At 33.6% G+C, this 27,468-nt stretch overlaps 3 protein-coding genes across 5 annotated transcripts; all 3 read right to left on the bottom strand.

The window, feature by feature from the left end:
- Positions 1-289: 289 nt before the first annotated feature.
- LOC129899295 (zinc finger protein SHOOT GRAVITROPISM 5-like) lies at positions 290-3,149 on the bottom strand. Its single transcript, XM_055974205.1, has 3 exons — positions 2,840-3,149; positions 2,265-2,664; positions 290-1,321 (listed from the first exon to the last, which is right to left on the bottom strand). The coding sequence occupies exons 1-3, from the start codon at positions 2,925-2,927 to the stop codon at positions 559-561; spliced, it is 1,251 nt and encodes a 416-aa protein (XP_055830180.1). The 5' UTR covers positions 2,928-3,149; the 3' UTR covers positions 290-558.
- Positions 3,150-8,512: 5,363 nt separating this feature from the next.
- LOC129901402 (protein BASIC PENTACYSTEINE2-like) lies at positions 8,513-10,477 on the bottom strand. 2 transcript variants are annotated; one of them, XM_055976551.1, is made up of 2 exons: positions 10,321-10,477; positions 8,513-9,894 (listed from the first exon to the last, which is right to left on the bottom strand). In XM_055976551.1, the coding sequence occupies exon 2, from the start codon at positions 9,758-9,760 to the stop codon at positions 8,828-8,830; it is 933 nt and encodes a 310-aa protein (XP_055832526.1). In that variant the 5' UTR covers positions 9,761-9,894; positions 10,321-10,477; the 3' UTR covers positions 8,513-8,827. The 2 variants fall into 2 exon arrangements, with proteins under 2 accessions (XP_055832526.1, XP_055832527.1); XM_055976552.1 differs by lacking the exon at positions 10,321-10,477 and adding an exon at positions 10,116-10,267.
- A 1,338-nt stretch (positions 10,478-11,815) lies between these two features.
- Positions 11,816-24,873, bottom strand: LOC129898881 (putative 3,4-dihydroxy-2-butanone kinase). Of its 2 annotated transcripts, XM_055973591.1 has the most exons (21): positions 24,731-24,873; positions 24,577-24,640; positions 23,525-23,598; positions 23,351-23,414; positions 21,865-21,977; positions 21,719-21,766; positions 21,394-21,465; positions 21,155-21,244; positions 19,612-19,785; positions 19,167-19,250; positions 18,267-18,322; positions 15,701-15,831; positions 15,539-15,631; positions 15,165-15,229; positions 14,740-14,883; positions 14,612-14,655; positions 13,798-13,881; positions 13,624-13,697; positions 13,422-13,534; positions 13,243-13,338; positions 11,816-12,241 (listed from the first exon to the last, which is right to left on the bottom strand). In XM_055973591.1, exons 2-21 carry the CDS (start codon positions 24,614-24,616, stop codon positions 12,116-12,118), a joined length of 1,785 nt encoding a protein of 594 aa, XP_055829566.1. In that variant the 5' UTR covers positions 24,617-24,640; positions 24,731-24,873; the 3' UTR covers positions 11,816-12,115. The 2 variants fall into 2 exon arrangements, with proteins under 2 accessions (XP_055829566.1, XP_055829567.1); XM_055973592.1 differs by lacking the exons at positions 21,719-21,766; positions 21,865-21,977 and having other exon boundaries at positions 24,731-24,869.
- Positions 24,874-27,468: the final 2,595 nt, after the last annotated feature.

Consider the following 27,468-nt stretch of genomic DNA (forward strand, 5'->3'; position numbering starts at 1 on the left):
TATTGTAGTCAAACTTAACAGTATCAATGATCAATATTCAATACGTACTTCTTTTCTTTCAGTTTATGTAATGCAATATGAATATTAAAATAAATAAATTACGGTTATAAATAAAATAGATATTTTGTGGTTATGAATCAAATCATTAAAAATAAATAATAAATTTAAAATTAAATCATTTCTAAATATATAGATATCTATCATTCATATAAAATAGACTACGTACAAGAAAAATATGTTACATAAATTGAAACAGAGACAAAGTAATAAAATCAAGAACCCTTGGAAATTTTCACAACACAAGAGATTTCACTTTCACATTATTAGGTTGCTGAAAACTTTATTATGATTCTCACCATGCAAGAACTAGATAAAAAAAATAACACCAAGCTAAGTAACTCTTGTTGAACAGTCCTATGACCTTAACTCATCATAGTAGCATGCAGCATCCATACTAGACTTTTATATTCATACAACAAATTAAAGGGCCCAACAATGTAACCAAAAAAAAAAACATCCAAAGTAGAGAGGAAGAAATACTACAATATAGTACAATAACTAGTGAAGTGATGTTGGGTAACTGTATTTGAGATGAATAGTTTGGTCATGATGATCATGCCTTTGATCAACTATACTTGTTGTTGTTGGTGCTGATATCCTTTTAGCTTGGAACTTTTGTTTGCAAGCATGACATGTGATTTGTGAAAGAGTAAAATTTATTTGCTTTATTGCTTCTTCCTTCAATGCTTGTGCCTTTTCTAATTCCACTTGTGCTTGTCTCCTAATTCTCTTTGCATTGCCCAATTCTTGCTCCGCCAATTCAATTTCTCTCCTCGCTTCCTTTCTTGCCTCTTCCGCATACGCCTTTTCGGTCACGGCCTGCCTTAACCGCTCTCGCAAAAATTCATCCAGACCATTTCTTGATCTGTGCGTGTCATTATTATTCTCCGAGTCGTTTTTCTCACTGAGATCCGATGATCCAATGGATAGTTGAAGATTATTATGAATTGAGTGATCGTCGCGCGATTTGGACGATACGGAGACATCAAAGGGGCTAGACGGAGATGTTGTAGTAGTAGTAGTAGTCAAGAGTTGGAGCTCTAAATTGTGTTTTTTTATTATGGAATTTGGAGTATTCATAAGAAAATTAGGCCATGGGACTCTAGTAGTGATGAGATTATTTGTATGATCACTTGAGGGGCTTGGACTTGAAGCTGTACGAGAAAGGCAAGGGGCTGATGGTAATTGTACTAAAGATTGTGATTCTGATCGGAGTCTTCCAAAATTACATGCATCTTGATGCTCTATGAAACTCTCCACCCTAAATTAACAAACACAAAATGGAATCACTTCCTTAAATTTTAATCCGTCTGAAAGATATAATTAAGTACTGTCTTATATATCAAGTGATCAATCGGGTATACCATAACTCTATAAAAATATCAAAAAAGGCATGTAAACTTCTTATTGATGAATATATATATGTCAACAAAAATAATTAATAAGTATGAGCGATTAAAATGTTAACTAGAACTAGAATAAAAATACACCTTTAATTAATTTCACAAATAAAAAGGTTACGTTGCCCCACCTCCCAACAAAAAAAAGGAAATAGCATTTGGATTTTAGAGTATATTGATATATAGAATCAAAGATCTTCATACTTTTTCAATTAGCAAGCAGAATATTTTCTGGAGAAGTCAATGAAGACATTCCTTATAGAAACATGGAATTAATAAAATAATATGGGCAAGAAACCCAATACACATTTTATTAGTTAATAAAGAAATAGAATTGAGATGCTAAGTTAAAACAAATGGAAAATTTTAAAGTATCGAGAATGATATATATTGAAACCTGGGTTTTGGGAGCCACAGATAGTATAAAAATAAAAGAAATACCCATGGAAGGAAACAGCTTTCTCATTTTGCGCTTTTTGTTTTTGCTTTTCACAACAGCTAGATCGCTTGGTACGCGGAATGTGACAAGCAAGGATGTTTTATAAGTTGAGATTTCCCACCTTCTATATATATCAAATAGTAATTTTACTATTTTAGTATAAATGATATGATAAAATAAATTTGAAATTAGATAATATCTTAAATCAAACATGAGATAAAGTTAATCTCAAAATTATAATCCATCCTACGTACCAAACGACACATACGAAATCTCAACAAAGTCATGAATCTATTATAGCAGATAATCTATCTTATTTTTTTTTCTAATTATATACAGTTACATGTAGTTATCTTTTAACTAACCTGGAGAAGACTCGACCGCAATCGCAAGAATGACCACGAGTTCCACATGTTTTGAGATGTGCCTTGAAATCAGACTGAACAGCATATCCTTTGTTACATTTCTCACATACCCATTGCTTGTGATTACTATGTTTCCTCCTGAAGTGTTTTTTAATACCAACAAGATCACCAAGAGCATGACAAGGGTCATGATGTAGACAAGTTGGCTCTGGACACACAAAAACTCTTTTTTTAACAATAGGGGTTTCTCTTTTTAGCAATTTCCATGGTACTTTATGCCTTCTTCTATGCATTTGTAAATTTTGGTCTCTTTGAAATCCTTGATTACAGATCTCACATATGTATCGATCTGATTCTAATAAAGTTTTTGGTGATAAGGATACCACTTCTGCATCTGGATCTATAAACAACAAAAAAATACAAACATAATTAAATTAAATAAATATAGTGAAGATGCTAATTAATTAACAACAACATATTCAGCGAAATTTCAAAAATAAGGTCTAGAAAAGATAGAAAGTACGCACACTTAGGTTATTTCAAATGCTAACTAATTAAATTTACAAGAATTGTACCTGGGGTTCCAGCTGGCCTTCTTTTTCTTTTGTTGTTGTTTCCATTCTCTGAGGAAGTCATGAAGGGGTCTGTTGAAGAATTAAACATGACTTAAATGGATTCTTGATTGTGTCTCTTTTTTCTTTTTTTTTTTGGTTATAGAAATTAGTGAAAGGGAGTAAAAAGGACAAAGAAGGTTTCTATAGGTATCATAAGCAAGCTTTTTGATCTTTATAGATAGCTTTTTAGACTTTCAGCTTTCTCTTCATAGACCCCTTAGCTTCACCTTAATAAACTTCTTTATCTATGAAGAAGATTGAGTTGGGCAGAAAAATTAAAATGTTTACTCTTTATAAACTTTGCTTTTCTGCTGGAAATTGGTTTGGTTGGGTTGGGTTGGGTGGGGGTGGGTCGGGGCATAGGCGTAGGGAGTGGAGTAGTAGTAGTTTGAAAGAGATTTTTTATAACGATGATGTCCCAACTAGTTTTTGATTATTTCGATTATTATTTCCTTAGGCACTTGTATTATGGTGGGAGTCATAAATAACACCAAGGAACAATTTAAGGAAATTCAAAAATGTCACAATAAAGATTTAAATATATATGTATTTGATATTTCTCTTATATGAAACGGATTAAAAATTGTATATGTGTATAAAAAAAGTTATTTTAAATTATCTTATTCATTTAGTATAATGGTTTTGACAAACTTGATGCCCTTCGCCATAGGACCTGTTTGGTCGTAAGAATTATTTATTTATTTTGATTTTTTTCTAACTTTATTTGAAAATAAATATTTGATTATAAAATTTTAATTGCAATTTGCAGTTATATTTAGAATTTGAAAAAACACTCAAAAATTTCGCGTATTTGAGATTTAGTCTATGATATTAATTATGTAACTATCTACTTTAAAATATTACTCTTTTAGAGCAATTTTGATGGTATGTTTCAGGTAAATTAATTAAATTATGTGATTTTGTTAATTTTAAAATTGAGATATAAACAACATTTTTTTAAAAAAAAATACATTCAAATATATATATATATATATTTAAAAAATAGGTAATTCTTTTTGTGATTTACTCTTTGCTAGAATTTTTGAGATGGTTCTTAATCAATGCACAAAATTTTCAAACTTCATCTCAAAGACATCAGATTTTTTAATTTTTTTTTATATATATATATAAATCTTACCCATATCAGATAAAAAATATAAATTAGTTTTTTTAAAGAAAAACAGGGAAAAAGTAAAAATAATATAGTAAAGAAGACAAAAATACAGCACAAAATCACTATTTGAATTCATGGGTTAGCACAGTAATTTTGCATGCATAAATACATGCACAGCAACATTACCAACAGTGCCACCAGCAGATCCATATACAATAATGTATACATAACAATAAATCTTTTTATTTTTGTCAGTCATACTTTTTATGCCCTACAGTATATAAATTGGAACTACTCCCTCTTGATATTACAAATCAACCCCTCTTATTCATGTCTGCTATTGATGGAGGACCTGCCCACTGTACAATCATTTGAGTTTGAATAATACTTATTTAGTTTCAATTTACGCAACATAGTTTGATTGGATATGAAAGTTAAAAATATGAAAAGATATTTCAATGTTTTAAAACTATTCTTAAAATAAATATTCACTTTTGTGATCGTTTTGTCAAATAAAAAATGTGCCATATAAGCTTCTTCTTTTTTTTCTTTTTCTTTTTTAAAACTTGGAAAAGACTCTTTTTGGTCAAAATTGAGTTGAGGGGTTGCTTACTTTTACATGATGAAAAAAATATTAAAAATGATGAACATCAATATAACAGTGAATTGGCAACAGTAGAATTGTCTTTTGCACATAACTTTTGGCTATGCAACTGTTAGGTCTGGTCCACCAGACCACTCTCTACAAATATCATATCACCAAACTGTTCTGAATTTAACAATTAGTATTGGAATTCAACAGATTTCATTTTTTAGGTTACTAATTTAACTTAATGTAAGTAATTATGGAAAAGTTGCGCATTTAGCCACCGATATTTACGATTGCATGTTAATATACGCATATTATATTCTCTCTTTAATTATCTTTTATGTGATTTGATAAAAAAAAAATTATATTTTTAGTGCATATAAAATAAAGCTAATTAAATCCTTACCATAATACTTCATTGGTCTAATTTTATATGGCAGTGTGAGTGAGTAATTCAAGAAAAAAAAATACTTTATGAATTATGATCTAAAGAAAATTATATTATATTAAGGTTAAATGTTAAATTTACATTTTAAATTATTTTGTATAAGAAAGTATGATATATTTTGGAATAGACCAAAAAAGATTTATGTACCGAAGAAGGATGTGTTTTCCCACCTTTCCTTTTTTTCAATCTTCTTACACATGAAGGAAGTCAATTCTTGGAACCAAATTAAGATCTGAATATCTTGGCTTTTTCTTGCCCTTTCTACTCTCTATTTTATTTTTTTTGCAAGGAAGGATCAATCTTGAATTATTTTTCTTTTTCAAGAAAAATCAATTATATATAATGTCTCTATTTAATTAAGTAAATGTAGTTGGATTTTAGCCATTGAATTATAAAAATCTTTGAAGGTGTGGGGTTTTGTTGATGCTGAAAGGTAAGACATGCATGGTGATTGCCAACACCATTCTATCTTCATATAGGAATATTACAGCTACTTATATCACCCCCACCCCAAATCTTATCTAATAATGAATTTCTATAGGGTTCTTTTTCCCAATTGATCTTCCAATTATTTCTCTTTTTTTTTCCTTTTCCAATACTCTTCCTCTCGCTTTATTAAATCAGAATTTTTTTGTTCGAGCCTTGAGAACGAAGAACTTTAATTTTGGAAAGCACTAAGGGACTTCATGGCATAAAATTCAATTAGTTAGTCCAATCAATAGATTTCAAATATCAAATCATGTAGATATCATGTATACTTCACTCATCACCGGCTGGTACATGGCATAAATTGTCGTTTTAAGTATACATGATATACTGGATACAAATTCAGATCAATTGGATTTGGAGATGGTTAAAGGGAATAGTAGATCTATGATCAACACCAGTTCCTAGCAGCGTGCACCAATATGGTTATCATCATTATGTGCAACAAAAATAAAAGTTTTAAAGGAGGAGGGAAAAAACAGAAAAGTAGTGATACAAATGGGAACCTTGTACTTTTATAGAGAGCTCCTCCTTAATTATGCTTAATTAGAACTGTACCTTAGCTTGTTACCCCACGTACGGATTTCCTCTTTGCAGAAGTGAATTTGTAGTAACCACAACTGGTGTCATTGGTCGTTGAGAATCTTTACTAAGCAAATGAATTTTCTTTATCTACAATCTAAATATCCTCTAGGAGATGCAGAGCCTATTTTGCGTAAACTCTAGCCGTCATACTAATGTGGAAAAATTCTCTGTCTTGCAACACTCATAATGGTATATTTATACATTATATATTAGGATTTAGGAGAAAAACAAATTAATTAACAGCCCTTATGGATGGACCCGAACACACAGTACTAGTCCAGACTTAATCTTGTCAACATTTCTCTATCATCAAATAAGTGCTAATTGTTTTTAAATAATAATGTATTAATTGGAAATTCATTCTCCTTTCAAGAAGAATTACAATATATAAACATTAATTATAAGAAAAGAAAATGCAACTAATTAAAAGCCTTAAGAAGCACGAGCTTAAAGGTATTTGATGTGTCAGCATATATACATCTGAGGAACAGTATTAAGATATTCATTAATTTGATGATTAATTAAAAAAAGTGATTAGTTTAATAGAAAAATAATTATAAAGGAGGAAGGATGATAAGCAAAGAAATTCTATATTGAGATGTTGCATGTGTGGAAGAATCCAAATTCACATCATGTCTCCATTCTTTCAGCACATATATAATAAAATACACTTCACTTTCTTTCACGCTATCTCTTTGTTTATTCAATAGATTTCCCATTTTTCTTTCTTCTTTTTATTGTCACACCAAACATCAGACAATCACAGATACATTATCAATCACTCAACTAGGATCAGACCTTTTTCGCGTGCGGAAAGAAAAAAGAGAGTGGAGATTTCTACCTAACACGAAAAGGTGGATTCATAATTTAAATTTGACAGATTGGGGATTTTTGACATATTATATATGTACTCCATGTTGAAAATATTGATATATGACAAACTCTCATATTTCAGCATCTTATCCAGAATTACAATAAAGGCCCAAGTGGCCCATAGATATGGATCAAAGGTTCACCTAAAAATAATGGCCTTTACCAATTATACCTAAAAAATGATATTTTCTCCCAACACCAGAAAACCACAACAATAGAGTGTTTATTCCATCTCTTGACAAACCCTATAGATGGATTCTAATTAAGCTATAAGTCTTGCGAGATATATGAGGAATTCTCTAAAATACCAAGGTTACAAGTGGATTATTCAGTAACAACTCAACTGAATAGCTCATTATATGATCTGTGTCGTTTAGGGAACAAAAGAAGAGTCAATGTTCTGGGAAGAAATATTTTCTAAGAGGTGAAAGAGAGACTGATGAATTCAAGTGAAAATGTTGAATCTCAGTGCCTCATGACAACAAAGAGAGTTAAGGACTAGATATCTATTTCATGGAGCATCTGGATGTACATAAAAACACTTCTCAGTAGGTAGAATTTTCACATGAGATGTATTCTCAGAATAAGTATCCACATTTTCTGGCAATGGAGAGGCACCTAAGCTGAAGAAAAAAAATTCTTGTTCAAGAGTTTCAGACCATGCCATCGTTTCTTAATATGTCACAAAATCCAGCAACTGTTGGAAATGGATCATGTTTGTGATAAAATGGTATCAATCTAAAAGAGGTTAGGGCAAGTATTTTATACTGGCTATATAAATGGTTACAGAAGGAACAAAACAGATATTGAAAACATGGGCTAAAAGTCTGATTTTGTTCCATTAAAGGTCAAGACAGATGCTCTCTTATGCAGCACCAACAACACTACACCTCCATCCCGAACAAGTTGGAGAAATCCTCTATATGGATACTCAATGTCCATGTTGCTCCACTTGAACCTATCTTGCTCCAATATTATCAGAACTCACTAGAAGTCCTCTACATTTCTGTGTGCTTAATTACAAATCTCTAATGAGACTAAAAGACTCCTAAGGAACATTTGGCATAAAATACATACTAACATAACATGACTAGAACTTAATCCCAACTAGTAATTGGTATAAACTTAAAAGCTAATAACTTGGACCATTTCTCAGATTGCAGACATCCTTAGACAAGGCCTAATGGCTTATGCTAATCTTCATTGTATCACTCAAGAGAAACCAAGTAATGCAAAAATCTCAAAACAAGAACAGGATATGCTCAATAAAAACTTGTTAAAAAGCAATTACCATCACATTCACCTCAGGAAGTGAAGAGGCAGTACAAGTCACTCCGCTAGATGAATTTGACACATGCATTCGAAGATACATCATGTCGAATGGAATTTCCCATTCGAAAAGAACATCAACCAATTAAGATAACCATCCTTAAAATGACAGGTCAGAACCCAGGTTTAATAACATTCAACCAGAGTAGTGCAGGACATAGTCATTTGGTTGATCAAATATAAGGTATTCCCTCATAGGAAGACAGCATCTGGATAATAACAAATAAAAGAAAGCAAAATTTTCCATTCAAAGATCATCAGTACTAATTGCATAACAGATGTACCTCCTCTGCAACTTTCATAATCTGCTACTACCGTAAGTGTGCTATCTGCCTGAACTACAAAGGTAAACTGAAAGAAAATAAAGAAAATCCCACAGGACAAAATCTGAAGGAGTGTTGCAATGCTTGAATTTCACTGGTTAGAAACTACCTGACAAGCCTCAGTCCAAGCCATAGTCAACTATGTACACCAGAAATGCATCATACTATCTTAAGGACAACTGCTAGCATATCCAACATACATCTATCTGATAGTGACAAACTTGTTTGTACCATGCCTTGCCCAGTGTGGCTTCAGATCAATTGGATTAGAGAAGTTATATCCTTCTGAAGCCAGTTTCTCTAGTACCTTCTTAAATGCTCCCAGACTCATCTTCCGACCTGCTATTCTTGAACCTCGCCGTTTTACATTCATAGGCAAGGGATAGGAAGACAAATTAGTGGTACAGCAAGCTGACTGCCACCCACCACAGCCCCACCTATAACACTGTTGAGAAGCCCCAGTGCATGAGCAGATTGGTACGGGAATAACCGAAATATCCATATTAATCCCATTAATGATGACTTCTGCACTTTTCCTGGGAGCTCTTGCCCGTGTAAGAGATGGGGTAGACTCGTCTTTAGGAGCCGTAGTAGTTTTCTTTGCTTTTTTAGGTTTAGGGGACTTCAGCACTTGGGATTTACCAGCTCCCCGCTTCTTAGCTAGCCCGCCTATATCCCTTTCTTGGCAAACCTCTTCCACCAGAGGAGCAGTTTCAATTTTTACCAAGTAAGGCTGCTGGTGCATCTGCATAGACTGAACAGAAGACGTCTCAGGCAAAAAACCATAACCTGTAAGATAAGGGTGGTTTGCAGATGGCACATTGAGATACTTCTCTCTATTGTCTTTATAATTAACCCATGCATCCCTCAGGTACTCCATGGGCATGGGAGACTCCGAGAGCCCACCAACCCGATGATGATGAAATGCACCACCATTAGTCGACGCCATAACTGTAGGATGGTCAGGTTGGTGGGTTTGTTGATGGTGGTGGTGATTATCGTGAATGTTGCGAAAATGGGGGGGCTTTTCAGTCATCGAGGACATGAGTTGCAGGCCCAAATGGCCCTTCAGGACTGTTGGCGTTGACTCAAAATAGCCCCAATTTCGTATATTCATACCACCGTTTCCATCCATGACCGCCTGAATTGTATAGCCAAAGGGCTTGAAATTTCTATAAAGACCGTATTTTGACAACCCCAGGGTGTTAAATATTGCTTATTTCAGTAGAACACCAATGCCACAGCATGCAAGTATCATCATTTTCAATCCTGCAGAAACCACAAGGGATAACGTTGACCAAATCAAGCCGTAAAAAAAAAAACACTACAAACACCATTCTGAATCCAAAACGACCCAAAACATCCAATCAATTGCCACAAAACACATAATGTAGACAACAAATTAAGCATTGAAAAAGATAATAACGCTCACCAGATCAAATGACAGGGGAGAGAAAGAAACACAAGCAATAATACTAAAAAGACAGTACCGTCTGAAAATGAGCGAATAAATGCAATCGATCGCCAATAAAATGCCGAGAAGTTGATAATGCCGACATAAAAATTTGAACTTTCATATATAATCAGCAGTGAGTAAATTTTCTGATAAAGATCTTCGCATAAATTGAGAAAATAATAGTTCAAAAATGGAAATGCGAGAAATCGTAAATGTAACTAGAAATTAAAAGTACTCACGGGAGGGAAAAGTCGGCTGGTTAGGGTTTGGGACTGTAATCCCCTCTATTTGGAATTTGGAAGGGACGCCCTTATTTACCTACAAAGAATGGAATTTTATTTTTCTATAAATTAATTAATTGCAGAAAATAAAAATAAGAAGGTTAAATAAAAATCCACCATTAGATAAAAAAATATATATATTCCTAAAGGGTTAATACATATTTAGCGTACTCTTATAAGTAGAATTTGAGTAGGGTCATATGTATGCACTCCTATCCCTATCTTGTGAAGGTGGAGAAATTATTTTTTTTCGATAGACAATGATAACAAATAATACGATGATTGAAACAAAGGAAATAATATGTAATTGATAGAATCAAAAAAATAAGATAGTAGGAAAGTAATAATAACAATATTGACAAGGGAACTAGACAACATTACCACTAGTCTTCTACCATAATCCTCGACCTTCATATCCTCATTTGTAGGGTCGTGTCCTCTGTAAGTTGCAAATGTGTCATGCCCTGTATAATCACATCTCCACAATACTTGTTCAATCTATCTTTCCCTATCCGCATAACCACCATTGTCAATCTCTCACACCTTCTCACTGGGATGCATCTCAGCCTCATCTTCTCATTTTGTCTATCATGGAGATCACTCCTACCTTGTCCAGAGTATTTTCGTTCCTAATCATATCTCACATAATATATTCATATATTCATTTCAACATCCTCATGCCCCCTACTTTCATCTTTTAGACGTGCAAATTTCTGCGCAGCTACTACCACCTTTTGCTTCAACCAAGAATTAGAGGGTTTGATTAATATTTTGGGGGGAAATTATTTTAATCCATCTCCCATTTTATGGATACTAGTTTAAGATTCTGAAGGTGAATCAAGATCCAGAATTACTTATTATTTCAAGTCCAATGTGCTTTTTGTTTTGGTGTCTATATACCTTCGGTTGAAAAATCAGTATTTTTGTGTAATGTGTTAATGTGTTACTCAATGTGTAATACCCAGTCTCTCCCAAGAAATTAATTGCTCTGAATTCATATTAATAATCAAGTTGACCAGCTTTAGTGGTACCTAACTAACTAATAACGAACAATACAAGCACTAACAACTGATAATTTTTCTTATCCGTATTAACTATATATACTTTTATAACATTAAATTGATAGCTCTACAATATACTTAAACATCCGTCCTCCACATATAACTTAGCACAACCAATGAATTTTTTAAGATGTACTTATAAAAAAATTACGACTGAAGAATGGCCAAGTCATAACTGCATCCATCACTTAATAAATAGAGAAGTCAAATATCCTTCCTACTGAGATGCTCTACCACTCAACAAGAAGATTTCAAATAAGCTGACAGAAAACTTTCCGACTCCACCTGATTATAGAGCTGCACGAAGCAGAAATTTGACAAAAGCATGGAAAAGGGGCAGGGTATCAAATAAACAAAGACAATCAAAACAAGTTGTAAAGCTGCGCAGATCCTAAAAGTAGCTGGCATCCATGATGCCGAATTAGAAAATTCATTGTTACAATAAAGTTTACAACCACGTTCACAGATTACCATTCTACATGGCATTGTTTTTCCACCCTCACTTAGAACACTCTATAAAAAGACTGTAACATACATTTTCTACACTCTCTCGGCTTTATGCAGGACTGCATAAGCGGAAAGCTAATTCCTCAGAAAGGTTTACGAGCAAAAAACTGTTGGGTTAATTTCTTCCTCGAGAAAGAGAAAAAACATTCCTGCAGGAAGTAACAGGTATGGCCAATTAAATGTGCTTATGCTGTATTATACTTCTCCTTCACAGCTAAGGCAGCTGCTCTGTACCACACAGCTGCAGCCATGGCACCTGGGTCAGGAACTGATGCAAGAATATCTCCGGGTACATAGGTTGAACGGCCAGCCTAGAAAACAAACTGATTATGACCCTTACTGAACTAAGAAATTGGCAGTCAGATAACACTGATTTAAAGACGGAACAATACAAATTTACAATTTTTTCTGTTATAAGCTTCGCATTTCTGCTCAAAATAAAATGAGCATCGCCTCCATTCAAAGGAAGACATGTAAAGAAAATTGCTTATCAAAATTCTTGGCAAAGGCTTCCAATGAAAAAATTAACAGAGAATTCCTGAAACAGCCTAGTCCAAATCTCCATGAAAAATCACATATCTATTATTTATGTCATAAGTCCGGTAGTTACCAAGCTATCTTTCAAGAAAATGTAGATTCATATGAATTTTCACCCACTAATGTAGATTCATATGAATTTTCACCCACTAGAACAAAGACTCCAATCATAAGTTTTGAATACCTAAAACAATTAATGACATCTTGAACTTACTTTAAACCCTCTAGAGGTATCATTTAAAAACCATTTGGCCAAGTCATATTCTAAGAGTTCAGACTTGTCATTTCATTTGAAGTAAAATCAAGTACTGATCTAAATCTGGAAAAATAGGACGCGACTAAATTTCTCTATTGATTTGGTAATAGAAATCCAAATAAACTATAGATATCTTAACTTACGTGAGACCTATAAAGCCAGATAAATTTGTTGAACCAATAAGTTAATCATTTCTCAACTTTGATTCCTTGTTGATTTGAGCCAAATAGGAAAAGGATACAAACACTTTCATCTTGGATTGTTGCTTTAGTCTAATAGGGTGAGGATGCTTAAAGGTCTAAGAGTCTCTGAAGAAGAAAGACAAGCATAAAAGTACTTTACAGTTGCTCCATTTTTTAAAGATGCTTAAGCTACATACATTTTTGTGTTGTGTCTATTATTTATTAACCTTTTTAGCACTAACCACATAACTATGAAACATTTTTGGAAATAAACCATTGAAACACCGTGTGCGCTATTTTCCTTTCAACGCATTAGAAGTAAATACAGCAACGATACCTGCGCTTGCATGTGCTTGGTTGACTCGGCTCCAGCAGATGCTGCCTCAGCAGAAATAATGAAAGCATCCACAGGGTCGTCCCCAGCATTCAACCTCTGATCCCAATGCATAAAATTTCTTAATGAATAGGGTATGCAGGAAAAAAATGTACGTGATGTATCATGGAAAAATGATTGACCTCTTTAAGAGCTGACAATGCTGGTATAAGAGCATCTAAAAGTGTACGATAACCAGCACTAGCTCCTCCATATTTACTAACAGCAGTAATAGCAGCTTCAAGTGCATCAGCCCCTGAATCAAAACAGTAGATTGGTACACGACGAAATAGTTGGAAGCAACAAACATCAAGTCTAAACTTTACTGCCAAGGAATCAACTCACAATGAAGAGCTGTGACAACCGACTCAGCGTTTTCTTTCAACTTTGCATATGCTGCCTTACAGAATATACTGTATCTGTTATAAAGATAGATGTTTAGTGACATTGGTAATGTAAGGAAAAGCTAGGTTGAAAGAAAGAATTGGTATAACTAATGAGATACGGAAAATGCATTACAAGATACCGCTGGTTCCCCCCATTACTCTTCCAATAGAAGATCCAATTTCATTGATTGTTTCTGCAGGGTCATTCAATGGATAGCTGCAGGAAAAAAATTCAGAAAGCAGGAGTAAATTTTCTCCAGGATGGAAACATATATTACACAACTATCTAAAATTAATATAGCAAACTAGCTAAAAACCAACAGGAAGGTTTCTATATCCTTTAAAAGTGAAGAAAGAGGGGAATGAACAAAAATGACACAGATAATAAATGAAGGAAATAATAAAGAAAATAAATAAACATAAAATAACTAAATGAAAAGCATGCAACTAGCAGCTGACTTTTCATATCATATCATTAAGTTGACTACAAAGCAGATTAAACACAACTTCTGCCATATCAAGCTGTCTTTCACAAAACCTCGTGTGTTTTAACTCATAAAGGAACTTCTACCTCCCCTGTTTAAAAAATGAAACTTATCTATACCCAACTATTAATTATAAGGATAGCCTAAGAGCGAACAATGCTGCAAGCACATGTGTGCAAGCAGAACACTCTAAAATAACCACACCACAGCTGGTCCAAGCAGGAAAAAGGAGGGAACACAAGCAGAGACACATTTTGTCTGTCAGTGAATAATTTTAGAAGTAACTAAGACCTTGCTTCTAAGCACTCTTACAAGAGATAAAAGGGGGAGGCAGAAGATGCCTTGCTTTTTACTCCTTAGGAGTGAGGATATGCAATAATCTTTGGAAGACTAATCAGCCTCCCCCAATTTTACTTTCTTGGAGACACTATATGAGGAAAGAATCTAGTGAAGAAGACTCACTACTTCTTCACATCTTCAAGTATAGCCACTGCACCTCTGAACATCTGCAGTTTCACAGAGGAGCTTATTAAATGCATATAACGTGGGGAACAAATGAAGGGAAACAAATAGGCTATCCAAAGACCTACCGTTGAACCACAATCACCATCACCAACTTTACTGTCCCATTCATTCAAATTATCCCTGAGATTTACAACCTCAGTAGCTGCGGCTTCAATAGCTCCCTCAAGGATATGACCCTGAGGGCTCAGTTTTTCAGGCCGACTCAATGTCTAATAAAAGAAGAAACAGACAGTAAGATCGTAAATATTATTGATCTGCAACAGAATTATAATATGATATGCTGTCTCTCTCATCCTAAATATCCACAGAAGATTGAAAGCAGTAGCTACACTTGATGTCTGGGATAGCGACTGTTCAATCGAATATTTATCAAGTATGAGTGACATCAAACCCTTCTTGGTGTATGTGTTCATCAGTGTTTTCAAAGTAATGATAATATGAAGTACACACAGAATAAGAAATGCAGTTATCTCCCATAAATTTAAAATACCTTGTCACTCTGGATAGAATGTGATGGAGGAAGTGGAACAGGTATCTTTGCAGGAGGCCGGTTGCCTGAAATTTTTAACTTCCAGTAAGTAAAGTAGATTTGTTATCGTAAACAGGTAAATTGCTACAAAAATCGCACAGATTATGTGTTAGTTATATCACCCACAGATAAGAGGATACTAGTGAATTATCTAATATGAACTTTTCTCTTTGTTACTGTAGTTCGTTTACTAAGGGAAATATAAATGAGGGGGAGCTTTTCCTTGTCTAGAAATAAAAATGGTGCAAGGAAACAAGAAGTAAAAAAGTAACTAGCATGAGCCACCCATATGGCCATGCATAGTCCAGCGCAATAATAAACATGTAGAAACTGACCTTCAGCACCAACTGGCCAATTTGGAGCTTTAGTTGGAGCATCTAAACGATCTAAAATTGCTTGATCAGCCTTCATTACCGAAATTGAAAAGCCTGCATATAACTGAAGTAAGAAAATGAATGTTGTTGGGTGAAGGAAAAGGACTTAGGAACCTGATATACCTGCCATATCAAGTGACGTCATAAATGACCCTGTATAGACTCTATCAACAGCTAGACCATGTTCAAGCTGCAATCCTGGGACAGCCTTGCCAGCTATAATCATCAATTCCATCAATGGAGTTGCTCCTAATCTGCAGTAGGAGAGTAAAAAGAATAAGTACACAGAATGCAAACAGAATCCATTTGACTGTTATTCAACTTATGAAACGTTTCAGATCCAAACCTACTTGGGGTTGCATTGATTTGAAAAGTAAGTCAAAGCAATAAAAGAACCCAATCAATCTAGAGACTAATATCAAGCTTGTGAAGCATAGTTCGTTATCTCAAGGGCATTTTGGATTATAATGGCAGAATAAATGGAAAAATGGCCAGAGTACACCAAGGTCCTGCTGCGAGATTCACGAGCACCATCTGTTCAAAGTCATGATGTGCCATAATACAAAGTCAATACATCCATGGCTAATTTACAGCGTAAATATAGCCTTCAAAAACTTGTATTCATAAAACATTTACGTACTGATGGCAATTCAATGCATGAAAAACAAATTTGACTGTTTTGTTCATATAGCTTAAAAGGTGTTTTATGGGCGATCCCGGGCGAGATGCACTAAAAACGTACTCAGGCATACTGGCGAGGTGTAAGTATCATGCGCGGTAACTCTCAATCTTCCGGGCATTCACTTAGGCGTTAGTCCCAACTTTTTGGGAATTTACTTGGGGTGTAAGCCCATAGAACTTTTCCAAATTGGAGCCAAAATTGCTTATTGTTGAGTCACAGTAGATTCTCAAACTAAAAAAACTCTAAAGTTAAAGGCCCTTTCTAATTGTTTACTCTAATTGCATAATCCTTTCTCTTTGTTGTTCACCGAGTAACAAATACTCGTTGACCCTTTTTCCGCAAAGTGCAAACTACAAAGCAAGAGCTTTGTCCTCCAACACTAGCTCAGCTTCCACACTTGTTGCTTCCTTCATTATTCTTCATTTTCTCAAGTATTTTTAAAATTTATTGCATTTGTTCTTTCAATAATAATAATAAAAGGAATATACCAACACAAGATCTTCTAAAACTTGAGATAGTTTTTGGTTTTAGAATTTCTTTTGGCATCACTCTAGCTTGGAGATTGTATTCCAGACTCTATTCCAACGAATGTTCTATTTGTATTATAGAGAATATTTGTGATTTGTTTTCTAGTTTTACGTTTTCAAAAAATAACGTTATATTATTGTCATTTTGTCTTTGAAATTTTAGGAACCAAAGTATTACTTTTACAGTTCTTACTATGTTTCATTGTCATGTTATAGGCGTAATGCATCTTTACATCTTTCACTTTTCCAAATAAGTAAAAAAATTCTTTGGTAATGTTTTGCACATGTTAACATGTTTATATAATATACATATATACATTTTCTACTAATTTTATAATTTTCTTGATTTTTTTATAATTTTAATGTACTGTTTTTTTGTTATTTATATGTTTATTTGATAAATTCATAGAATATTAAATATCCATGGGCCTTATGCCTCGCCCCCTGTTACATAAAATGCCTTGCTTCACACCCACGCCTTTTAAAACCTGCATTTAGCTTAATAGAGTTTTCAGTACTTTCCAAGAATTATTGAATTGATACGCATCCAAATCGAACATAGTGCAACACTGCAACTAGGCAAACTAGGTCCTTAATTAGCTTTCATTTTCATTCAAATATTTCTGGAAACATATTAACATGTATCCACTGTGGAAAGACAATACGTCAATAAACATGTTACACCTATCTCAGCCTTTGGACTAAGATCAAGTTCAATACCTGCTCTGATTGTCATAATCAACTTGTTAAAGAGTATTAGTCAAGCAACATAGTGATATAAGATGCCACCATGCTAGTTTCATGCAACTGTTTTTTCAATCCCTCCCTAGGAGCTCCCATCTTTTTGCTTACTTTGTGACTCAAATCCACAACCTTAGGATTGGAGGTGGAGGATGCTTACCATTTGAATAACCCCTTCTTGTCAATTTCATGCAACTTGAATAAATGATTCTTCGTAAACTTCCACAAGGAAGACCAAATCTTGAATATTTTGTAGTAATTGATATTACCATTTGCTGATTTTATCACGAAAGAATTGAACAAATAAGTTTTAAGAAAATTCTGATTTTGGAGAAAATGAAGAACTTGCAAGCAGTTTCAACATCAATGTAGAAGAGTACAGAATACACTTAAAAAAGATATATTGTGTAAAATGACTGATAAAAAAAAAGATATATAATGTAAAATGATTTCATTTCAAATGTCACGAGTCTAATTGAGGTATTCCATAAATACCAAATGGAGCATTCAAGGAAAAATATACCGGGACCAGGGACTGATCTGGGGTAAGCATGCTACCAGGATATCTTTCTATACACTATAAAACCAACTCTGCTCCGTCAACCAAAAATACGAGAAATGGGAAGGATGAGCAAGGCAAAAGAAAATGAGAACAGAATGGGATAACTAACCAGCCACAAATACTTGGAGGGAAGTGATGACAGAGGCATCTATAGACAAGACTAGAGCTGAAACTTACCCATTAATCAGGAGCACGACTCTACTCCCACGTGTGATTGGAACGTAGTTGGTCTCCTACAAAGACAATCAGTGACAGTGAAACTTCCTTCTGCAGAATAAGAGCCAGTTTGGATTGACTTATAATTCATAAGCCAAAAGCAATCCAAACAGGCTCTAAGTGTCATTAACTAAGCTGAATGAGACCAAGGTGGTTGTTGTGCATTCTTAGTCCATCTTCCTGAAAGACTTCCCTTTTTAAAACTAAGCCCTTCTGGCTCATGAAAATTTGACGGCGTATGCGAAGAGGTATGCCAACTCGTTTTTTCTTCTTTTTTTTTTTTGGGGGAGGGGGAGGGGGGAGGTAATAGAAAAATTGCCATGTGAATATCCTCCTCTACCTCACTGAAAGATGGTAAACATGAAAAGGATAGACTGATTGCATAAAAACTCCAAAACTAAAACTAGAGGCCTTTCTTCTTTATTTTTTGTTTCCTCTAATAAATTAACATAACTAATGAATGATTTTTTTATGTGTTTTAGTTAATATAGTTTAACTCCAAAAATTGTTTCTACTTTCCTCTTCATTCTTACAAAATGTTGGCCCCCCAACAGAATATTTTGCCCAACCTATCTTCTTTCACAAAAATGTAAGAAAAACATATTAGAATCTTCATCATTAATCCTTGTAGCTTTATAGTGTACATGAATGGCAAAGATTAAAACCTTACATCTACATGGTTGTAGTTGGAGTCACTTTTCTCATTTGTTTTAGTACAAAAAAAAAAGAACAAAAGTTTATCTCGTCAAAAAGTAAAAGTGATTCTACTTGATCCTTTCCAATTCATAGTGATGATTCAAACAATCAGAAAACTTTTAGTGCATATCAAGTCAAACTTTCAGACTAACAGTATTCACATACCGGTGACAAAATCTCCTTCAGAACATGAGAAACAACCACATCTACTGGTTGAAGGTCAGCAACAGCAGCTCCTGGTTCCCCGTGCTGAAAAAAGGAGAAAACAGTCCAAACAATTTGATAATGCGGAAGTGAAGATCACAGAATTCTAAGAAGTCTGCCAGCCCTTAACCACCACTCATATCTTGAAAAATTCAACTGTAGCACAGACACATTTGAAGAGACCCAACCGCTTCCACCATTGAAAAGCAACATCGAGTATCAAAGTGCTATAAACAGAAATGATATGAACGACATCCACAGCACCCCCAAGGCAAATTACAGGATTACCATGTCTCCAAATCATGAATGTATATGACATGTTTCATCTAGTAAAGTATGACTTATCAACTTCTTCCCCATTGCTAATATCAATCATTAGTACCCTTGTGCCTATGAAGGAACTTACTATTCCAAGACCAAGCTCCATCTTTTCTGGGCCTAAACGGTCTGAAGTCACCTGTCCTGGCAACGTGCAAACAGATAATGCAACACCCATTGTCCCAACCATTTCTGATGCACGTTTGGCTTCAGCTGCAACATCAGCAAGGGGAAGACCACAAGCTGCAGCAGCTCCAGCAACCTGAAGTGAAATTTAGAAAAGACACATGAGAAACGGATCCGGGAGCTGTGACACTCTTGTTATTCTCAATTTCAGCGACTTTTACAAAGCAACTGAAACCAATGATATTTACAAACTTCAACCAAACATACAGTGAGACACACAGATAAGGTGACTGCTACCCAAATTAGACAGCATCACATAAAATTGAATTCAACAAAGAAGCAGAAAAGATCAATTGAGTCTTTTTCTTAATATGTATAGTTCTGCATAAGAAGCACAACAATATTCCAAGTACTCTCTATACCAGAAGCATTGAAGAAACAACTTGTCAAAAGACCATGAAAATTTGGTGGCCTTCAGATAATTTGGGTATTTGACCCCAACCACCCACCACCCCGAAAAAACAAGCACACACATATACACCAGAATTAGAAATAAAGAAACATGTGAACACATAGGATAATGGACATGTCACACCTAGAATCGCCTCGATAAGAATTATTTTTGTTGCTGTATCTTCTTTTTCCACAGAATCAAGTTGACTTCATGATTCATTACTCCAAAAGGGTTGAAAGCCACAGAGGACGGAAATTTTCAAGTAGGTACAAAGTTAGAATAGGGACATGCCACAATACATCAACAAATATCTGTATATATTATTTTAATTTCATCACATTTTTCAGCTTTTAGCAGCTGGAGGTTTTAGTAAAGTACCATTTATCTCAAAACATTGAAAATACCAGCTTTCTCATCATGAATTGAAAATAGCTGAAATTGTTGTCACTCTAATGATCAGAGATTCTGCAATAATCCTCTTACTTTTTTTTTGAAACTGCTAACTAATAGTTCTCTTACTTATCATTGAAAAGTAAAGAACGCCAAAGAGATGATTAATACTATCGTTGCTTGTGAAAAGAAAATGCAATTGACCAATGGAAGCTAACAATTTGTTTTTTTTCAGAAATTACCAAAAGGCACTCCTATATCATTATCAATCTCTTAATATTGGAGTTTGGTTTTTCCTTTGAAATCCATCAGAGTTTAGAGAATCTCAAGACCTTGGCATAACATTACATAATGTGGCACAGTAAATGTAGTATATTGTTCTATCAAGCTGTGTGCCACACTTATATGAAACTCAATGGATTTAGTAGGAAATCCCATAAAACTATGTGAATGCACTATCAATTAAAGGAAAAAAGGATCATATATATTACACAGCACACATAAAACTCCAATATATTTTGTAGGTGGTATCACAAGGAAAAAAATTCTTTTGAACAGAGAGGAAAATTGTAAAAGCTTCAATCAGTTATGACTAAAGTCAAATATCTATGCACATTCAAATGAAATCTTAAAGACATGCACAAAGATAGAGATTGTGAACCTTGTGAACAAGAACTGTCCCTGCCAACCCTCTTCGGCCAGCAATGCCTCTTGGAGGAGGTAAGGCACAGTCATCACCAACGATTACCATCTGGTGATAAAGAAAAACACATGCATGTATATCAGTGTGTACTTATCTTTCCTTTTTTGATAATTAATTGGCTATTGCAATCGTCATCATAATAATAAAAATAATAAATAACAACAAAGTAATTCTAGATACTGACATCACAATGATACCTCTACTTTATAACCTTCAGATTTCGCTTGTTCAGCAGCCAAACCAAAATTCAGTCGATCACCAGTATAGTTCTGTAACGAACCAAAGTGCATTGTAATAATGAAATGTAAGCAAATCATAAAATCATTTCATTATGAGTTATAACCATAAATGAAGAAAGTAACAGCGATCCACAACATCTTTCTTTCAACAGTAAATATTCCAGTATAACCAAAAGTGGGATGATAATTGGTGATCCTTTACGTGCATTGTCAACCCCATTAAACCAAACTGCTCGAGCTAGACAAGGGTAGTAATTAAATTAACAACTAGGATCAGTGGTACCTTGACAATAAGAAGGCACCCCATGGGACCTGTGACAACTCGTATGCCCTAAATTGAATCAGGTCAGTAGGCAGACATCAACAGGGAAGAACTTATATATGTTTACATGCTAACCAAAGGGGGTAATACTTAATAGCATATCATACAGCAAGAATTGAGTCAACATTTGGAGAGGCAAAAACATCCCCACAGATAGCTGCAGTCAGCATCCCTTCTCCAACAAATCCAGCATGAGCAGGTTCATGGCCACTTCCACCACCTAAGTTATAGAAGTACCAAGATACCAGATTAAACTGCACTTCGCTTCACTGAAGTTCCAAAGATACATCCCAAGTTTAAGATTCTCAAGAACACTATTTAGTTGTAAATACTCCTGTATAATTAGTGGTCAATGCCAGCTAGAGCTCAAGATAGTTCTGTCCAGCTAAGGTTAAGAAGGTGCAGAGGATGGGATGCCGCTCCTTTGACTATTATGTGAGAAAAGGGAAATAAACAAGACAGACTTGAAGGTGTGGAAAACAATTTTGTGCATTCGGAGCATGCTTTTTATTTCTAGTAAACTTTTGGTCCCACGCATGAGGCTTATGTTAGTGTTAGATGTTTAGGTGTCATTTGTAGAGAACCATATTTTTTTTTTATGTTCTATACCACTTCTTTTGTTGGGAGTTTGCCCTGATTTTCCTAGTATAATTAGGTTTTCCTTTTCCTAAAAGGAAAACACAATGTCTTCATATTTGGCTAATCCGTTTTCTTATAGGAAAGGGTTTATGACTCTATAAATAAAGGTTTATTCCTTCTAACTTGGTAGCATTCACAATGTAGTCCTAGGGGCTTTGAGAGTTTTGTGTAGGGGGAGAAACGGTGAGACACTAGTGTTACGTTAGCACTTGTGTGAACCTCTTTTTATTCCGAGTGAATTGTGTGAGGTTATTTCTCTCGATTATTTGTACTCTCATATTTATAGTGGATTGTTCATCTCCTCTTATGGATGTAGGTCGGTTGACCGAACCACATTAAATGCTTGTGTCTCTTTTGGTATATTTCTCGTTTGTCTTCTTACTCATGGTCATTCGAGGTTTGCTTTGCTAGCTTCCGCATGACACCTAATTATTTCCGACCCTAACATCTTTATGGGAAGTTCTTAACCAAATTGATAAAATTATTACCCCATGAAACAAAAAAAGATTAGTCATTGCATATTAAGGGACTACCGAAAACTGTAGTTAGTTTTAAACACAAAACTGCAGCAGCAGAATCTCATAAGCAACTGATATTTTCTTTCAGAATAGGTGAGCAAGCAATGCATATAAGACCCATAGTCTAACACATTATAAGAAGCTCCCCGGTTTCATTATTATACAGATTAGATTAGTCTGTCAAGCTGGATCTATTTCCAACTCATGTATGACACTAACAACAACAACATACCCAGTGAAATCCCACAAGTGGGGTCTGGGGATGGTAGTGTGTACGCAGAACTTTCCACTACCTCATGGAGATAGAGAGGTTGTTTTCGAAAGACCCTCGGCTCACTCGTGTATGACGCTCCGAATGCAAAATTATTAGTGCTACTAATGAAACGCAAACTCCAGTGTTGAAATATAGACACGAAGTACAGTTCAAACTGAAGACCTGATATGACGGCAACTTTGTCATATTTTGCATCAGAAACATCAGCACGCAAGACAACCTTAACCTGGATTTCAGCACAGAAGATCACATGTTACAACCAACTTGCAATGCTCATTATCTTAGTAGAGAAACATGTAAACAAAAAAGTGAACAAAGTAAATAAAGGCAGATCACCTCTGGGAAACCATCCAGATATTGCAACCCTGGATAGTTCTCAATAAGTCCCTCAATGAACTCTGTCACAACATCTGCAAATCATTGCACTTCAGTATCTAGAGCAGATAAATATTTAGGCTTTCCATTCATAACATAAGACCTACAGTACCTATTATAAGCTTCACAAAGCTCTATAACATTTAATTATGCCAAATACAGATTACACACACAAATGTACATACATTTCTTTTATTAATTTTTTGATAAGGTAAAAAATATTAATGTACATACATATCTATTGAAACAGAACATGATGTCATTCAACTATGCCTCAATTCCAAATTAGTTCTGATCAGCTACATGAACCTTATATATCCATTCTATCATATTCAGACCCGTTTCATTACAACACTAATCTGTCTTTTAATGTAAATACATGATTCATAAATGTTCTAGATTTCTAGAAGCGACAAGAGGCACCCAACGGTGTGACCTCGTGGTTGACGAAGTGAATTGAGAAGCATGAAGTCTCGTGTTCTAATCCAGAGGCAAAAAAACTAGGTAATTTTCAAAACCGCAGTGGACAGAGTTACCAATATCTGTGCTAGTGGAAGGTAGTAGGTACCCGTGGAATTAGTCTAGGTGAGGGCAAGCTGGCCCGGACACCGGACATCACAGTTACCAAAATAAAACACTTTTTCTCCTTTCCATCTCTTCTACACATATGAACTTACTTTATGTTTGCTATGATAAACACAGCAAATTAGTGGTTCTACCTAATACCTAAAACAATTTTATTTTTTAATTCCTATATTTGACTTGCCCTATTTCCAACAAGACAAAACAGTAATGTCAATTTTTTTTTTCTCTTTTCTACTTCCACCAAAGATCCTATATACTCAAACAACTCGTTTAATAAAAAAATCCCTTTTCTCAAACTTTGAACAGACAAAATTTCCTCTATGAATTCTCTACCGAACATGACTTGCAATGCACATAGACAATTTGTCACATCAACATACAATATACAATCGAATTGAAAGAAGAATAATTTTTGGGGTTTCAGTTACCATTGGGGTCGTTGATGAGTTTTTTGCTCTGGAAAGCCATCGAATCGAGTGAGTGATTATTGTACTGCATTTACAGAAGACGATACAAATTAGAAAAAAACGATGATGAAGAAGAAGAAGAGAGAAAGGTGAAGTGTCTTCTTTGAGAAGAAACCTGAGGGCTTTGTAGGTGGGTGGGGGAGAGTAGACTTGAATTGTTGAATGCTTTGTCCGAACTAACACAAAAGAGAGAACAAAAAAAAGATTTATAAAGGAATTATGAATGAACAATTTTAAGTATATTTAATATTATCCAATCTATGGAACTTGTATATTATTATCCAACTAAAAAAATATGTTTGATCAACTTTTTGGATTAATGTATTTATTTCCTTTTTCTAAAAGGTGCTCCTACCCAAAATGGAGAGAACTTAAAGGGTCTTTGGTTTTCGTGATGGAACAGAAAAAAATACTATAATTTTTACTTAAATTTTTATTATTATATTTTTTAAATTTATTATAAAGTAACGATTACATCATTATCTTAAAAAAATAAATCAATTTGTCTTTATTTATTACTTTAATTATTCTATTATATGTTTTACCCAATGTTTTGTTCTACTCCATATTCTACTTTTTGATAGGCGTGTTATTCAAATTCTTGATGTGTGATATTATGTAACGACATAAAATAATATAATTTATCTAAACATTATATTCATAAAAAAAATACAGTGTGATACAATACAATATAATATGATACATTGTGAAACAATATTTAACGATTATCGAAATAGAGTGCTTAGTTATTTCATTTTCTATGAGATAGTAACTTTAATATAAAACATATCACATTCTTAATTAATATTCATAATTAAATATGAAATGTAAAATAGTTTTATATTTTATCTCAAAATTGTTATTTGTTATTTTTTGGGAAAGAACACTTATATCCTAAAATAGTAAAATATTTACCTTTATATGTCCCATTACTTTCATACTTTTTAATTTTAAATTCACGCGTTGATGTCAACCCGCTTTTTTTCCCCTCTAATATCATCACAGTATATTATAATATATGAATATACTCTGATGGTATCAAAGAGTAATTGAGCAGTGTCTTTATCGAAGTACTGCTTCCTCCTCTTTGATGCCATCAAAGCATAATATAATCTGATGGCATTAAAGAGTAACTGAACAATGTTTTCATTGAGGTTTTCTTCAATCCTTCAATGAGATTACTCAGTCGTCTATGATACTATTACGGTATATCCATATACTGTCATGGTATCATTGATGTATGTTTCAATATTTTAATTTTAAAATAGTTTTTTTTTTAAAAATCACAATTTAGATACAATTTTTAAAAATTTTGCAAAAAGAGAAAAAAATACTATAAAAAATGTTTTTTCTACTAATTTAGAGTTTAATAAATAAGATTGTGACTTTCATAATTTCTCTTAATTGTTTCTTATTTATTTCTTTTTGTAAAAATAATCTAGGCCTATATGATACCAATAGAACGGAGTATCACAAAGGATTAATCCCGTTTCTATATGTTACTGATATGGTATCAGTACAGCAATGGAGTATCAAAGAGGATTAATTCATAGTTGTGATGCTGACGTCATGTGTAAAATAAGAAAAGAGAAAGTGAAGTAGGCGTGTAAACATTTTGGGCCATGGGGCTCGAGACAAAAAAAAATTGTTACACAAATCTTATGTATTTACGAGAATCATCTTTTCCGTAATGTAACTCAATTGTAAATTTATATTTCATTTTTGCAATTTGATTCTAAAAATATTTTGGGGAAAAACAAACATAAAATATTTTTCAGATATGAAAAAAAAAATCAAGTGATTTGACCAGATACAGTAGATTTTCCCTCTTGATAATATTTTTGAAACTCCATTTAAAAGTAAACCATTTTAAGAAAGGAAAAATTACTTGATTGAGTGCTTTTTAAAAATTAATTACTGATTTTAGCGATATTTTTTATTTATTACCATTTATAGCAATATATAGCAATATTATGATAAATCTACACTTGTATTAAAAGTGAATTATGCATACAATATAAATGTATTATAAGTGTTTTAAAATATATATTATGTTTGTGTAGTAAGAAACTAACATAATGTATTATAAGTTTATTAAAATATGTGATAAATGTATTATCCATCTATAAAACTTGTATTATATATGTTTTATAAATAGTTCTCTGCAATATGTATTATAAATATATTATAAGTGTTCAGTGAAATTATTTTTTTATTGCTATAAATGGTAAATATTTTCTTAATATTGTATATTTATGTAAGTTTCCCTTTAAGAAATAATTTGTGCGAATGAGCCCCTATTCAAATTGTAAGTCCAAATCAAAACAACTTGTTTTCCTTTTTAGCCTCTTTTTTTTTTCTTGAGTACTTTTGCTATAGTTTTGGTGAATAATTAATCAAAAAAAGTCTTCATATAATGAGCTAAGCTGTGACATTGTGTTGGTTCGTTAGTCAGATCTTATTGATTGATTAGAATCCAATGATTGCAATCTAATATTAAAATATGGCTCAGATGAATACCTTTGATAAATATGAAATCTTTTGCTAATTATTATAATGGATTACTTCTTTATGTGTTTAGAGTACCATAATATCTCTTCGTGGTTATGCTAATATAGAATTTATTTAGAAAGTAAAGAACAGTAAATATAATTACGAATATTAATTTAAAAGCTCTTTTTGGGTATTTTAAAACGAAATTCTATCATGATTAAATTATCCCTGTCATATTTATTAAGTACTAATTATCATAGTGTTTTCAATTGGTAGTGATGTCCGTTATGTAGGGGATTTTCATATTGATTTGTTGGTTTTCAATACAGATTTAGTTATATATGGTGTCTTTTTTATTGC

Source organism: Solanum dulcamara, chromosome 8 (genome assembly GCF_947179165.1).
Source record: "Solanum dulcamara chromosome 8, daSolDulc1.2, whole genome shotgun sequence".
Taxonomy (NCBI): Eukaryota; Viridiplantae; Streptophyta; class Magnoliopsida; order Solanales; family Solanaceae; genus Solanum; species Solanum dulcamara.